At 38.0% G+C, this 15,475-nt stretch overlaps 2 protein-coding genes across 5 annotated transcripts; one reads left to right on the plus strand and one right to left on the minus strand.

Annotated features, from left to right (window-relative positions):
- The first annotated feature begins 6,289 nt into the window (after window positions 1-6,289).
- On the plus strand, window positions 6,290-8,263 carry LOC148648177 (histamine H3 receptor-like). Its single transcript, XM_088608219.1, has 3 exons — window positions 6,290-6,524; window positions 6,616-6,782; window positions 7,306-8,263. Exons 2-3 carry the CDS (start codon window positions 6,648-6,650, stop codon window positions 8,083-8,085), a joined length of 915 nt encoding a protein of 304 aa, XP_088464345.1. The 5' UTR covers window positions 6,290-6,524; window positions 6,616-6,647; the 3' UTR covers window positions 8,086-8,263.
- A 2,317-nt stretch (window positions 8,264-10,580) lies between these two features.
- On the minus strand, window positions 10,581-14,121 carry LOC148648178 (uncharacterized). Of its 4 annotated transcripts, none has more exons than XM_088608121.1 (6): window positions 13,919-14,121; window positions 12,870-12,958; window positions 12,542-12,665; window positions 12,182-12,334; window positions 10,870-11,049; window positions 10,581-10,719 (listed from the first exon to the last, which is right to left on the minus strand). In XM_088608121.1, exons 2-6 carry the CDS (start codon window positions 12,939-12,941, stop codon window positions 10,601-10,603), a joined length of 648 nt encoding a protein of 215 aa, XP_088464247.1. In that variant the 5' UTR covers window positions 12,942-12,958; window positions 13,919-14,121; the 3' UTR covers window positions 10,581-10,600. The 4 variants fall into 4 exon arrangements, with proteins under 4 accessions (XP_088464247.1, XP_088464248.1, XP_088464249.1 ...); XM_088608122.1 differs by having other exon boundaries at window positions 13,900-14,121; XM_088608123.1 differs by having other exon boundaries at window positions 13,844-14,121.
- Window positions 14,122-15,475: the final 1,354 nt, after the last annotated feature.

A 15,475-nucleotide genomic window follows, 5' to 3' on the forward strand; every position in this document is an offset into this window, starting at 1 on the left:
TGTGATATTCCATTTCCTGCATTTTTTTCTTTGAATCGGCAATAGCCCAACATTATATCTGCAAAGTCACTCCGTTAGCACAAATTACAGACAGAATGGAAAAAAGCCACTGCTAAACATCCTGCTTGTACATGACCTACCATAAAGTTAATAAGGTTACATTTTGTGTTTGTGGTATGTTGCTATTGCAAGTGCTTGATTACCAATGTAATGCATACATTAAAGTACATCGTGGCAACTTAAGATGATTGTTTCTTTTTTTGTGGAGGCTACATTCCAGAATTTACAGAATAAGGACATAAACACTCAGGAAGATGGTATTTTCATTAAGATATTGTTTTCCCTTCTATGTCAATATTCTGGGCGTTTGTTCCATTGAAAGAAAGTCCTTTTTGTTTTGTCTTTAATTTGACAGTCTAGGCTCTAAGCTTTCCTGGGCGTAATCCCAGTGTCCAATTTCACTGTGTTGGGGAGTTTTTGTTTTTTTTTTATTTTATTTTATTTTTTTGTTTGTTTTATTTACCATATCAACATATAATGCTCTTTCACATAAACACATTGACACATTGACAAACCTAAGCATCTCAAAAAGCCAAAAAAAAGCATCAGCCTCTCAGGGCCCCTGGCTAGCAACAACGTCCTCCCTCTCCTGAGCAAATTATCCAGGCACATTACCAGTTAACATTCGGGTTCTTAGCCTCTGGAATCTTTTGACTGTGGAAACAGCCCTCCACACAGCATCTCTCCGAGGGCAGCCACACCTCCGTGAAGCGCATGCAGTTGATCTCACTGCTCAGGTGCTGCTGGGAGGTGTAGTCCAGGAACTGAAAGGTCTGGTTCTGAAAGCGGTGGTAGTGTATGGACAGAGATTGGTGGGCATAGATGTGTAGAGTGGATGTCCAGGAGATTAGGGCAGCACTCAAAGAGCACCATCCACATAGCTGTCTGATTGGAGTATGCTGGTGAAGACTCTATAGTTGTGACTGCTGTCACCAGGGTCTCCATCTCAACCAGATAGGTTGAGGTCTCCATCTCGTTTCTAATCACTTAATCCAATTCAGGGTAGTGGGGGAATTGGAGCCTATCCCAGCCACAGGCACAAGGTGGGATACACTCTGGATGGGATGCCAGTCACAAACACACACACTCTCACAGCGGCCAGTTTTCCCAGAAGCCTGTCTAAGCTCATATCTTTTATTAAACCATCTGTGAGTAACAAATAGGTATCATTAGTCACCTTAGTCATGAAGGTCTTTATTGCCAGTGCCACACTTACCTTTTATGTTTTACAAATGTTTTTAAGTAATGCTTTTCAAAATTAATATTTACATGAATAACACTGTGAATCCCCTGCATATTAATTATTTCTCATGTACAGTGAATTATAGTAATTGGAATGCTTATCAATTTATGTAGCAATATTCTCCAAGAGCTCTGGGTGTTGCTAGGTTGTCCATAAATTAAATGCATCGCTATAAAGAGCACTGTTTGCTTTACCCCCAAGAGATAGTCTAACACAGGAAAATCACATCTGCCACATTTATCATCTGTCTGCACAAAGGTATCTGGAGTCAGACAAAATGACGTTACCACCCATTACAAAATATTGATAAAAAATGAAACTTAATGTTAGTTTTAGCCTTTCATAACAATATCCAGAGATACTTTATCTAAGCAGGAGATACATGTTCATTGCTACTCACTTAATTGACTCAGAAGGAAAGATTGTGATTTAAGTGCACCACTCACATGTACTTTTCTGTGCACCAGTATTCTTAATGAGATTGAAATTAATTTTATTCAGACCTGGCTCTGATCTTGCTAGTACCTTATTGCATCTTTTTAGGGCTACATCTGCAGACTCTGATCTCTTACACCATGGTAAGATACAGTAATTAACTAAAATTGTGCAAGATGGAAAAAATTAGCAGAGATAAAAGTAAATGAACTTTTTTTCAAATTATTGTAGGACTGGTTTTGATATGATTTTAGTATTAGTATTAGCATTAATGTCATTTCCATTCAAATGATAATTATATACTTTTATTGTACATCCACAAAATTAAATTTACAGCCCCTTTTATTAAGCAAGGTACTGCAAGTGTGTTCATGCAATATATTGTGAAGCAGGTTTAAATTAATGATAAAGATAATTATGTTGCTTGAGTTTCTTGTCATACATTATTGCATCTTGTGATTTACATTCGAATAAGGACATTCAATATCAGTGTGATGTAAGAAGTCTTTGGAGTTGTTGAAGTTGCCTCAGTTAACAATGTTCAAAGTCGTGTTTGAGATAAGTGCTTAAAATAAAAGCCAGTAAGATATGTGTACAGCTTAATTATTATGTATACTTAATTATACAGCTTGATTATGTGGGGCAACCAATATCAATCACAGCTGCCTGTGATGTTAGTTATCCACTTTTTCTAATTTGGTAGTCTTTCTTGTTAAATCGAGTATGTTTTGATTATTTCCTTTTTCAAGAGATGAAAAGGGAAGCACAAAGAGCACTTGCCATGAGAGAGACATGCAGTTTTGATCTGCTGACCTTTTTTCTCTATTAAAATAACTCGTTAGGGTTTTCGGAACTGTCTACTTAACTTCATCATGAACAAATGACCAAGGATGACTTGAAAATGACTTGTTTGGTACTTTACAGATCCACTGTATTACTGATGTAAGTTATTTAAGCTTTTTCTTGGTAAAACAAAAACATTTCCTTGTGAATTCTGAATGTACATCTTCAATATTCATCTGTGAACTTCCATCTTTATCTATCCTCAGCTAGCTTTTTACAGGAAGCATAATGTTTTTTATCTTGTTTCTCAGGATTAAGTCTGGTCTTTTCTTGGTCTGCCTACTGTGTATCAGACACATTGCTGTGACATCATCCTCTGCATGATTTCTGACTCTTGTTTGTGTTTTAATACATTAATTTATTTTACTGTCTTTTCTTGGCATTCAAAACGTTTCCAGTTTAAGTTTGACTAGCCATTCAAAGATAGATTATTTTAATCAATACAATAACAGTGAAAGCTACCAACAAATTCTGTCTGAGATCACCTAGTTGCTATCAACATTATTGATTGAAGGCAGTCTGATTGTGAGAGATGAGAACCAAAAAATTGCATTTGTAAAGCTTGGACGACAGAGTTTCTCCACACCAACCCAAGAACATGATATCCATCTGTATCATCTGCATAATCATTTTTAGAGTGCAGAATACAAATAAATTATTTTTTGCAATTCCTAACCTAGTCTATTTGCTTCAACTTACATATAACAAGCACAAGTGTGTAACATCACTTTCATTTCAATTGTATGTCTGAATTCTAATAATGACAAAACAAGCCGATGAAATAAAGGGATAGCATGCTTAATAATTTGGCTTTAAATTGCTTGGCTCGTTGAAGATCAGCACTGTCATATGAGAAAAAAATTTGTGCAGTGAAGTTGAGGTAGTGGGAGGGGTGCTAGAAAAGATGCATGCAGCCAGGGATCTTTTATGCAAAAGGATGCAGAAGTGCAAGATTAGAATTTGACTCTCACCTGAACTTCTGTTATATAACATAATTTCATGTATTACTGTAGGTAAAATTATAATAATGGCGAATAACCCAAATAATGTAAAGGGGATAGAGTTATTAATAATTTAATGCTTTTATAATTTAACTTGCTGGCTTTCACATCTGGCCCCAAACGAATTCCCAAAACACTGACACAGATGTATAATGGTCAGTTAAGAGCAAGTCAGTTTGGTTGTATTTTTACAGGAAGTGAGTAGAATGTGTGTGTAGCAAGAATGCATGAGGAGTGCATATGATGCCGGTTTGATTCAGATTCAGATTTGTGCATTTCAAAGGAACATTTCTCAGTAAATGAAAAATATGTACTGTATAACGTGGGTGACAGAACAAGAGTCAGAAACAGGTGTCAACACTAGTAGCCAATACAGACAAGTATAACTCACAATCTTGAGATTGGATCTCTGTGGTGGAAGAGTTGCCTGACATGGAAGCTAGATGAAAGCTACCACTTTCTGAGGTTTACTAGATGGAATGGAAGAGAATGTCTTCCAAACAACATCGACTTATGCAGCTGACAGCCTTGGGATGACAGAAAAGTTTAGGGCCAACATTGTACAAGTTGGACACCAACTGAGACGGGTAAATGGGGGTGGTGTCACCGTATCACATAGGGATGAATGAGGATGCCCAGATCCAGTGTAGACTAATGTCATGCACTTGTACCAATGAGGCAGAGTGGGAGCTGGTGACCAGGGGCTCCTGCTGGGATAGTGTAAAGAAGGATTGGGAAGAAGAGACAACATACTGTATATAGGTTGGGGCTGTAGGTTCGTTGGATTAGAATGAAAAAGGAACAAAACTGCCACACTTGTTTGGAGTTTCTGGAAAGCTTGATTACATCAAGAGAACTTAAAGATAAAAACTGACAGTGTGGATTTAAAAAAGCTGCTTATTTTTAGTGGATGATTGATGTTCAAGAAGCTGAAGAGGGAAGAAAACAATTCTAGCCCTCATTTATAAGAGATTACAAAGTAGGTATGGTAACACCAAGTGTGAAATATATACTGTACTGTATGTCTGCAATGAGGCAAAATGTCAGGTGCTGGAAATATGTTTTGAATATGCATTCAGGGAGCTAAACCTTTACCTCCAACCAAACTTCTGATTAATAACACCATTTTGAACCAATGTAATTATTGAATTGATAATAACAGTATAGTTCTTCTGGATTTAATTCACACATAATTACACTCTTGGCAATTCATCGATCTATATCTCTTGCTAGCTGTGGGTTGCTGTAGCACTTACATAGTTGATATTTGCAGTTAAGTACTGATAAATATTTATTATACAAATAGGGGTTTCTGAGAAAATGTGTTGTTTTTTACTATTTTTCTCTGTAGAAACACAGAAAGGACAACAAGTCTCTACAACAGTATTGAGTTCATTGACTGAGCTCTATGCTGAGAAAGATTGTTGTAGAAAATGCTTTATGACATTACAATACACTACAGACAGGTCTTACCTCTTTTCACTTGTGCTTTTCCTGAAGTGGATCATTGCACACTGCTTGTTTTTGCACAAAATAACAGTTTTAAAAATTTGTTTTACAAATGCCATACTCTATACATCTTTGTCTAATGCATTACCATACTTATCAAGATTTCTTTTACATTTTCGATTGTAGATGCCTGAAAACTTTGCAATGTATAATTGGTTTAAAAAAGTCTAGAAAAAAAAGAAAATTATCATATGAATAAGATTAAACTTATTTGAAGAATGCATACAGAGACCTCATTCCATTTGCACCAGAATCTACCTCCTGGCTAGAGCTGTGCCAACATCTTATTCTGGTATGATCATTTATGCTTTCATTCAAATTTTAACATTTAACAAACATCATGTTAATATGCTTCTTTAGTATTTGAATATATAGGCTACACTTAACAGCTGAAAACAACCATTTTATATTTCTTGTGAACATTTTTCTCGTTCACTTCAAATGAATAATATGAATGAGGGCAAGCTACCAGACTTGTGTCTCTTTATATAGGATAGGAACCTTGACAATTGTTTTCAACTCTAGAAAATAGCAAATCAAATGTAGGAAGCGTTTTGCAAGAGCATGATTTCATGACTTTCTGCTTGGTAATTTCTTCAAAAAGAACCAAAGGCGTCCTAATAGGTAGATAAAGGGAATTTTGTGTAAACAGCAAAGCATAGAGAGGAAGAGTGTTCAATTCTAGACCAATACGCAACGACAATGTCGTGTTCCACAACTGTTGTGCATCTTGCAGTTCAAAACAACCTCCGCTGCATGGACGCCAAGTTCAGGTGTAGGTGGAAATAATATCAATCGAGGAAATATTCGAACTCTATTTAGCATTCACTTTTAGCAAAAAAGTCAGGTTTGCCAATGAAGAACCTACAGTATTTTTTGTGCCGATGAAACTTGAATGCCCCGAAGGAGTCTTTTCAGTGAAGAAGACGGAATTCGCATTTCTCGTGATATAAATATGAACCAAACAGGATATTTGGGAAAACTTGACAACGTATTTTCTCGCCCTAATCCTACACCGTGGAACGTACTTATTATTTTTCTTATTGCACTTCTGGTTGTCGTAATAGTTTTGGGAAATGCTCTGGTCATACTTGCTTTTGTAGCGGTCAGAAATCTCAGAACACAGAGTAATTTCTTCCTGTTAAATCTTGCAATATCAGATTTTTTAGTAGGTAAGAGTTTTTTAAACTACAAATGCATATTGAGATGTTTACCTAAAAATGATTGAATTAAGTCTTCAGTTTGCAACGCATTTGTTGTTATTGTTATCGTTTATCTAGTAATGTCGTACATACAATATGTACACTTAGTGCGTAACTGACTTTGCTCATAGCAAAACTTGTCAAGTCTTAAAACATGAGCTGCTTCAGGAGAAAGCATTCATGTCGTTTTGCTGCTACATCTCTGCCCACAACCCGATATTTATTTTTTAGGTAAGATGTACTGTACAGTATTTTCTCAAATTTCGAAATATGTTTGTTTGTGAGTACAGTTCTCTAATTGAATCTTTTCTGGTTAAATTAGGTGCATTCTGTATCCCCCTCTACGTTCCCTACATGCTGACAGGGCGATGGACGTTTGGGAAGACACTTTGTAAACTGTGGCTGGTGATGGATTATCTGATGTGCACGTCTTCTGTATTCAACATCGTGCTCATCAGTTATGACCGCTTTCTATCTGTCACCGACGCCGTAAGTATCCAATAAAATGGTTAATCCCTTTATGATTGACACATGAATTTTTCCACTACCTAAGAAAGCTCCTAGTTGAAAATAACCTTAGGTATGGTGATATAATGTAAGAACAGACAGATTGATACCTATACGGATTGTTCGACCTAGTGGTCGTGTTGGTAAGAATGAAACACTACATTGCACAACCTGTCACTAGGTGGCACAGAAAGTCATCTGACTGCAAAAAAAATGTACCGAACTATGTCTTTCTGTCTGAAATCAGATTTTGGAAGGAGGGCTCTTCCATTCCTATGAACAATGTTAAGTAAAGTTTGAGATTACAGAAGAAAGCATATTAAAGAACAAAGCATGCAGCATGCTTTTGAATTATCCGTTCTTAACTGATTATATTTTCCATTTCCTTGAGAAAAATTAAAGCAGCTTTGAGAACAAGACCGCTATGAGACAATAACGTCAGATCAAGTGAGACTGCATATGTTCTGAAATAACTTCATTAAAAGGGCTTTTTATTTTATCACAGGTCACATACAGAACCCAGCAAGGCAAGACTTCCCAGGCTATTACCAAAATGGCAATGGGCTGGCTTCTGGCATTTCTGTTATATGGTCCTGCCATCATTGCTTGGGAGCACATTGCTGGTTACAGCCTTCTTGAAAAAGAGCAGTGCTACCCCGAGTTCTACTTCAACTGGTATTTTCTAATCACAGCATCCACTGTGGAGTTCTTTATGCCCTTCATCAGCGTTACTTTCTTCAACCTGTGCATCTATCTTAACATCCATCGCCGTGCCTGCTCTCGCAGAAAGTTGGTGAAGGAGATGAATGAAGTACCTAGACAACCTAAAAGAGCCAGCCTGTACCAGCTCTTCCAATCAGTGATGTTTGTGGGCCTGGAGGGCAGAACAGAGCTGGTCAAGCCCAGTACCATGGCACTTCAAGGCCAAGACACCACAAAGAATGATGATGGCAAGACCTCTCAGACAGCACCTTCCAATGAAAGCTGGATTAAAACTGTGCCACAGATGTATGGTCAGAGATCCAGGTTGCTTAAGGATAAAAAAGTTGCCAAATCTCTAGCCATTATTGTCTGTACATTTGGGGTTTGCTGGGCTCCATATACTTTGCTGATGATCATTCGAGCAGCTTTTAATGATGACTGTGTCCCCAAGTTTTGCTATGAAGTTACCTTCTGGTTGCTGTGGGTCAATTCTGCTATAAATCCTTTCCTGTATCCGCTTTGCCACAAAGCCTTCAGAAAGGCCTTTACAAAACTGCTGTGTCCAAAGGAGTTCAATGTTTAGCCCTGGTGAGGATTTAACACTTCAAAACAATACATGGTAGAACTGGACATTCACAATAATAAATTAGAAAAAGCAGTTGAGACAAGCCAGGTTCTGGACATTTTGCAGCAAACATAATTTGTTTTCCCCAAAATGGACTGATAGCATAAATGCTTTCAACAGCATGTAGATGTTATTTTTTTTAAATTATATTTATTTCCTTTTACATTGTACATTTTACATTGTGACTCTAGTACTGTATGTATTTCAAATGCATGTGTGTAAAGGGTCCAGAGGGTGTCTGGTTTTAGTATCAAAGTGTTTACTTTCTTGTGTAGGAGTATTGTGTAGGAAAAGTATTGTTTTCCCATATAAATGTTTGCATAAATAGTCCACAAAAAATAAAGAAGACATACCTTGATCTTTTTACCCTGAATAATGGTTTAATAATTTCTTTTGTACTTGTCCTGTATTCAGCAGGTCTGGAACTGTAGGAGGAAGTCAGAGCACCTACAGGAAACCAATGCTAACATGGGGAGAACATAAAGATTGTATACTCAGAGCCTCCAGGTCCAGATTTGAACCCAGTGCTCCAGTGTTGCTAACCACAACACCACTTTACTACGCACTAGTTCTAAATACTGGACTAAATGGGGATCTTACTACTTAATTTATAGTTTTTGGAGCCTAAATGCAGATGCAAATATTCTAGGGTTTGTTTTATTCATGTTTTGTTTTTGTCATCATTGGAAAATGAAAAAAAAAACTATTTTCTTTTTCTAACTTTTTCTAAATCCTAAGAATAAACAGTCAAACAAATATCAGTGGTTTCAGAAATGTTTTTTTGATACAAAATAACAATGTAAACAGAGCTTTCTATTATCAAAGTACAAGTGAAACTGGGCTATGTTTTTTTATGTATGGAGATAATCACAGGATTAAGAAGAAAAGCACAGCAGATAAACCAGATGCAATAACACTAATCAATCATGTAAGAATCACACTGCATTAGAAGTCAATAATATTAGACATTACTCAACAGGATAAATGGAAAACAGTATTTAAGAACACAAACACTGTAATTGAGTTTGTAATCATTATTTCATCTCCCAGTAGTATGTTTACTCAGCTCGGGGACCTTATCAGTGTCACAAAGAGCACAGGTTTTACTGATCTGTTTGAGACTGACCAACACAAAAGGTGAACTTTCTCTTGTAAACAGGTTAGAACATTATTCAGACATGGACCAATAACATTTGTGCCCTATTTGTATTTAAACACATAATATCAGATAAAAAGAATCTACAGGGTGCAAGTGTAGAAAATACTTCATTTAAATTTTTTACCTTCAATATGAAGCATGAGGTAAATTATTAAAGGAATAACACTTTCAAAATGAAACCCGAGATTTAAGATGAACATTAAATGGAATGAAGGTAGACTGATACTGTAAGTGCTTCTTGTGACAGATATTTAACTTGTAAATTAACTGTCATGTTAGAATAATAACGATTGACATGTATAATATGTGTGGTCCCAGTTTGCACAGGTGTTCAATTAAGACTCAATAGTACAGCTGGTTGGCATTTGGCATTGATCCCAAATTTAAACAGAAAATCTTGACTGAGCTTTGTTGAAAGATTAATACGTTTATACGATTAAAACGTTCTATTTATTTTGGTGTTGCTGTAACTGTACAGTGTACAATAATGACTTGAATGGCACCTCCTCAATTACACCCCTGCCTTCAAACTCTTATTATTCTCTTATGCTAGTTGTGCCTATTTTACTAGTCTTTAAATCCCCATGTGCTTCAAATCTGGAAACAATGATTAATTATTTCACTTTGACAAATGAAGTGTAGTGAAGTAACTGAGAGTTTGGGAAGAAGAAAAGCTCTACATCCTTTGAGGGTTTTCAATATTACAACGTTAGAATGCAGTAACAGAACATGAAAGTGTACATTGTATGTGTACTACCCATTGAAGACAGATTGCTTGACAGAAATAACAGCTGCCTAGGCTACAGTGGTATTTAGTTCAACAGTCTGTTCTTGTTATGAAGAGAAAATAGTTGAAGTGGAAATGGTAAAATAGTACAATACCACAATGCAACAATTACCAGTATAAAAATACTTTGAATATACTTTGGATTACTTAAAATATTACTTTTCATTATATAAAACAAAGTTATAAAGCATCCATAAGAAAAAAATATATTAAGTTGCAATTTACCATTACACTTTCAAAAAACTGGTAATGTATTAGTGTTATTTCATATCGATGTAATTGCATGTTGACAGTTCTCTGTCAGTCTAAAATCTATCACAGTGCACTGTGAAATATTTTGATATTTGACATTTTAAATTTTAACATAAATTTAATTCAAACATAGGCACTGCACTGCATGAAGTCATTATTGCTTTAAAACCTCAAATACAGACTAAAACCAAAATTGTAGTAGAAGAGGCTACTGCAAATTCTGTAGCGGAATCATACAAGCCACAGGAAGAAACGTTTGATTTCTCAGTGCAGTTTTATTCAGGAGTGTAGCCAGCTTGTAGAAACCACTGATAGGCATATAAAGCTTCAGGTGAGATTTCTTGTTCAGCCTGGAATCCCTTCTGTGGATAATCTCGAATTCTCTCCACAGCCCCTGAAAGAAACATGCAGTAAAAACCAGTGCAATTGATATCATTATGCAAGGAGTACAACAAGATATACAAGATAAAACCATACAGGCACCAAGAGCAGTAGAACCTCAGAAAACAGATGCGGGTGGCGTTGCTAGCGGCTCTAGCCCTACCTAACATGTAGCCAATGAGACTGCTGGCACTGCCCACGGTGGGGTCTGGGTAGTCCCACAGGTCCAGGTCGGGGGAGGTGACAGTGGCGTGAACGTGCTGGTTTCCTGGCCACTGCCGAAGGAACGTCGCCAACACACGCCTCTCCATGAAGGGCTGCTGCACCAGGATCACCCTGTCAACTAACACGCCTTACATAAATCACAGACCCAGTGTGCACACATGCAGTACGCATGGAGCTCCCTGTGAGCTCCTCTGACAGCTGTGTACTATGAAGTCATGACATTTGCAGCACATATGGTACAAACTGAACTGGAGAGAACACATCACCACAGACTAAAGCGTTAACGCACCCAAAGGCCCTAATATTATCCATCCATTCATTTTCTGACCGCTGTGTCCAACACAGTGTCCTGGGGGAGCCGGAGCCTATCCCAGCAACGGTCATAAGGCAGGACACACCCTGGATGAGACACCAGTCTATGACAGGACACACACACACACTCGCACCAGGGCCAGTTTTCCCAGAAGCCAATTTCAGTAATTTACCACTATGTCTTTGGACTGGAAGAGGAAATTGGAACACCCAGAAGAAACCCATATGAACACACAGAAATACAAACTTCCACCAGGAATTGAACACAGGGCCCCGGCACTGAAAGGCGGTAATGCTAACCACTGTGCCACTCCCTAATATTATATTAATATGAAAAATTACAGGGAAGGAAGTCTGCAGAAATAATAACACCAAAGCAGAATATTTTGGTTTAATATGCTATTGTATCTACTGCAATTTACTTTTAAAGCATGTATCTCTGAATCTAGCTGATCCAGTACTTTAAGCTTCTGGAGAAAAAGGAATTTTGTCACAGTTATCTTTAAACACCATGTGTTTATTTATTACACCTCCCCAAGCCTAATAGGAGAACCATCCCTAATTATAAAATTACCAGTACATCTGTCAGCTTTCAGTCAGTGCTGTTTGTGCTCTACCCATTTATTTGAAATTAACTAAATCAGCCGGATGAACATGTCTGAAAAATCAGCCTTAATCCTTTTCCTTTGCAATTGCTAGTGTAAAAAATTCTGCAGGCGAAAGGCGCTCGGCCTGTTAGTAAATATTTCACGGTCTATGGCTTCCTCTTGTGGAGTGTTTGTGACATTACATTGCACATGGTTCTAAACGGGCTGTGGTTCTAGCCCTAATGCCTGAAACCAGGGCAGAGAAAAGCTTGACAATTGGTTTGGGAGAAAAAAAAATAACGGTACGGTAAACGTATTGCCCCAAAAAAAAGAACACACCCAAGGACGCACCAGGAATATTGTGCTCCAGCAGCACTTGGAAAGAAAACCGGATGTTCTCTCCAGTGTTAGTGGCCTTCGTCTCCAGCAAGATCCTCTCCCTGGGCACTCCCATTTTCAGGGCCACATCCATGAAAATCTCAGCTTCCGGACGTTGCCAAACACCTATGCAAACGCAGCCACTTAAGAAGTTAAGATTTAAAAGGAATAGCTGTAGGGCTAGGAAGGCCACATTCCAGTTTGAAGAATTCTAGGAACAAGCAGGGAGGAGGGTTAAGGAGAGAGCACAGGACCCAGGTCTCCACTTCCATTTTTCCTGCAGTCCTTTACCAATATGGATCCCCGCGTGAGTGTCTAACCCCTATCATTCACCTGCGGTCTGCTTGCCTAGGTAGCCCGTGAAGAGCAGCCAGGGGGCCCATCCATCCAGGAAGAGCGAGGCCGACCTCTCGGCCACACGAAGGTCATGACAGCCCAGGCCGATTATCACATCGCTCTGAAAGGGAGAGCAGAGATTTGGAGACAAGGTGGGATTCTGCCGCAGCATTCAAGAGGTCAAAATGTTATTCTGGCCCTGCTCTCTGACAAGATGTGGGTGCCCTTTGGGTGTGTCCATTTGTTTTTCCTCTCTTTTCTTGAGTTTTTCGGGCAAAAGAGAAACAGCAAGCTGGGAAAAAAAATCCAAACCCTGGTGCCTAACCTTGACAAGGGGCTGGCGCAGTTGAAGGTAGTTCCACAGAACCCGCGCCCATTTCTGATACACATCGTCCATTCCCTTTACATGACGACCTGCAGAAGAAATACAGCCACAGGCAAAACACTCACGTTAGTGAGGAGCCCCACTCTTCCAGAACAGTCACTGCAAGCAATGCTGGTTAACTGTACCAGTGTAATTAACAGTGTCACCCAGTGCATTATAAACACTTCTTTCCAATGTCTTTGATATTTCAGTAAGAAACTGACTTTTAAAAACTCACCATGACTCTCTAAGGATAAAGCAGTTACTGATAACGGACTGACATACTTTTATAAAACCATAGATAAATATTTCACAAGGTCCGTTTTGTCATCTCTAGGTGATTTGAACTCTTAAATGCTACGAAGAAAAGCTCAGTCCTGAGAATTTTGTACAAGACAATAATGGCCTTGTGCCATTATTTTGGATTGCTAAGAAAGCAAAGAAACAAAGAAAAAACAGAATAAAAGAAGATGTCACAGTGATGTACCGTATTTCCTTTTAAAGTTTAGTACACAAAGACAGCATACAGTCTGCAAGACACATGCTGGCATTTATGCAGTGATGCATATTTGCACTGTTTACTGTACTATAAATACTATAATGCACAGGCCTACCATGAAGCAGCAGTTTAGCATGATGTAGGAATAAAAGCTCACACATACGAAGAAAGCCTGTTCTTCTAAAGAAAATAATACAGTGCAGCACGTTTACGAGCACGGCTGAGAAATCAATGGCAAGTCAAGGCACTTTCCATTGTAAAATCTCTTTCGCTGAAATGTAATACAATCAGCCATTTTTTCTTCACCCCGCCAAAGAGCGCTTTACAAGAATGAAAGACAGTAAAAATAATTCAGTTATTAGTCAGTAGCAAAGACAAAATAAATTAAGAAACTGCTGTACCCATAGGTGATTGCTAAGATCGGATCCCACAATACCTCATGCGCCCTGACAGCACTGATAATGCAGTACAGAATTCCCCCGGTATTCTTACCATTCAGTTAAAGGCTAACCTCAGTGTTCAGAGCAGCCCCTCCTTCCTAAATCACCACTGCAAAGCAATTCTTGCGAGAACCAAAGGAAAGGCCTTTGAGGATCCACTTGCTAGCACACTTGTGCTTTTATGCTCAGGAAGGGCTGCGGGATTCCCTTTTGTTTTTATCATAATTGTGTCATCTGACCCGACACACAAGGTAGGCTACTCTGCAGCTCATCTGACCAGCTCCCTCATTAACTATCTGAGAGCCCAGTCAGCACGAATGCAAAGTAAACATCTGCCCCTGCGGGGGGAGTGTTTTAAAAGCATGCCGCTTTTATTTTTCAGAAATGAACAAAACAGTAACAAAAGATAACCCCTACAGCCCTCATTCACCACTAATCTGGCTGCTGACAGCATTATTTTACAGAGCTGATGCTGTACTGTCCCTGCTTGTTTTATTTATATATGCAGTGCTATAGTATGTAAGTCTTACACATCTTAAACACAGGAGTTACAGTATATTTCTGTAAGCATCAAGCTTTTTCTCAGTTTTGACTGACGCCATTTAGGTTAGGTGAGAAAATCAAGCTTGTCATTAAGCAATCTTCAAAATCCTGATCTTAACAACTCACAGTTAATTATATGTCAGCAGGCAATAGGAAGACAATCCATCACTTTTACCTATCAAATCTACTGTAATTGATCCATTCTTAGATGTACCTCATTAATACGAAATTGAACACAACAGCAGCAAAAGGAAAAGCTTTACACTCCCCATTCACCACTAATCTGGCTGCTGACAGCACTAACAGAGCTGATGCTGTACTGTTCCTGTGTTTTATTCATACTGTATATGCAGTGCTGTGTACTGTCTTACACATCCTAGATGCAGTGGTTACCAGTCAAATCTAATCGATGTATTCTCAGGTGTTCCTTATAGGTGTTACAGGTGTTAATAACATCTTTGATTCCTCCCTACACCTACACTTCCACTACAAAATAACTATCTTAAAATGGCTATAGGAAATGTTCGCATAGAATTGTTTCTGTATACAAAAGTATAAGCACTATGTAAAAATGCAAAATGTCTATGACAACACTAAACTGTATGTATACATTAAATTATTCATCTGCATCAAACATACTCATCCAAATTCTGACTTTTCATGGCACATTCTGAAGCTAATGTCTGTTTTTGACAAATTCCTACAACATTAAATTGATATTGAATATATTATACAGTATATTAAGAGTATATTAAATTCTCAAAATATTATGTATCGTTAGGGATTTGTCTGTAACATCAAAACATTATTGTAGCCCTTTTAACAACTGTTAACACTGGCTTTAGAAGAAAAAATCACATACTGTACACATACATAAGTACATGTAGCATTTAGTTTATAAATCACATGTCAAAGAATGTGTCAATATCCAAGTACATACTGTATATCCATTTTCTAACTGTGTCATCCAGCGGTGGAGCTGGAGACTATACCAGTAAACAACTGGAACAAGGCAGGATACATCCTGGACAAGGCTGCAAGACAGCAAGCAGTGCTGCAAGATGAATGCTAACCACTGTGCCATT

The sequence above is a fragment of the Lepisosteus platostomus genome, chromosome 15, assembly GCF_059453375.1.
Source record: "Lepisosteus platostomus isolate fLepPlt1 chromosome 15, fLepPlt1.hap1, whole genome shotgun sequence".
Classification (NCBI taxonomy): Eukaryota; Metazoa; Chordata; class Actinopteri; order Semionotiformes; family Lepisosteidae; genus Lepisosteus; species Lepisosteus platostomus.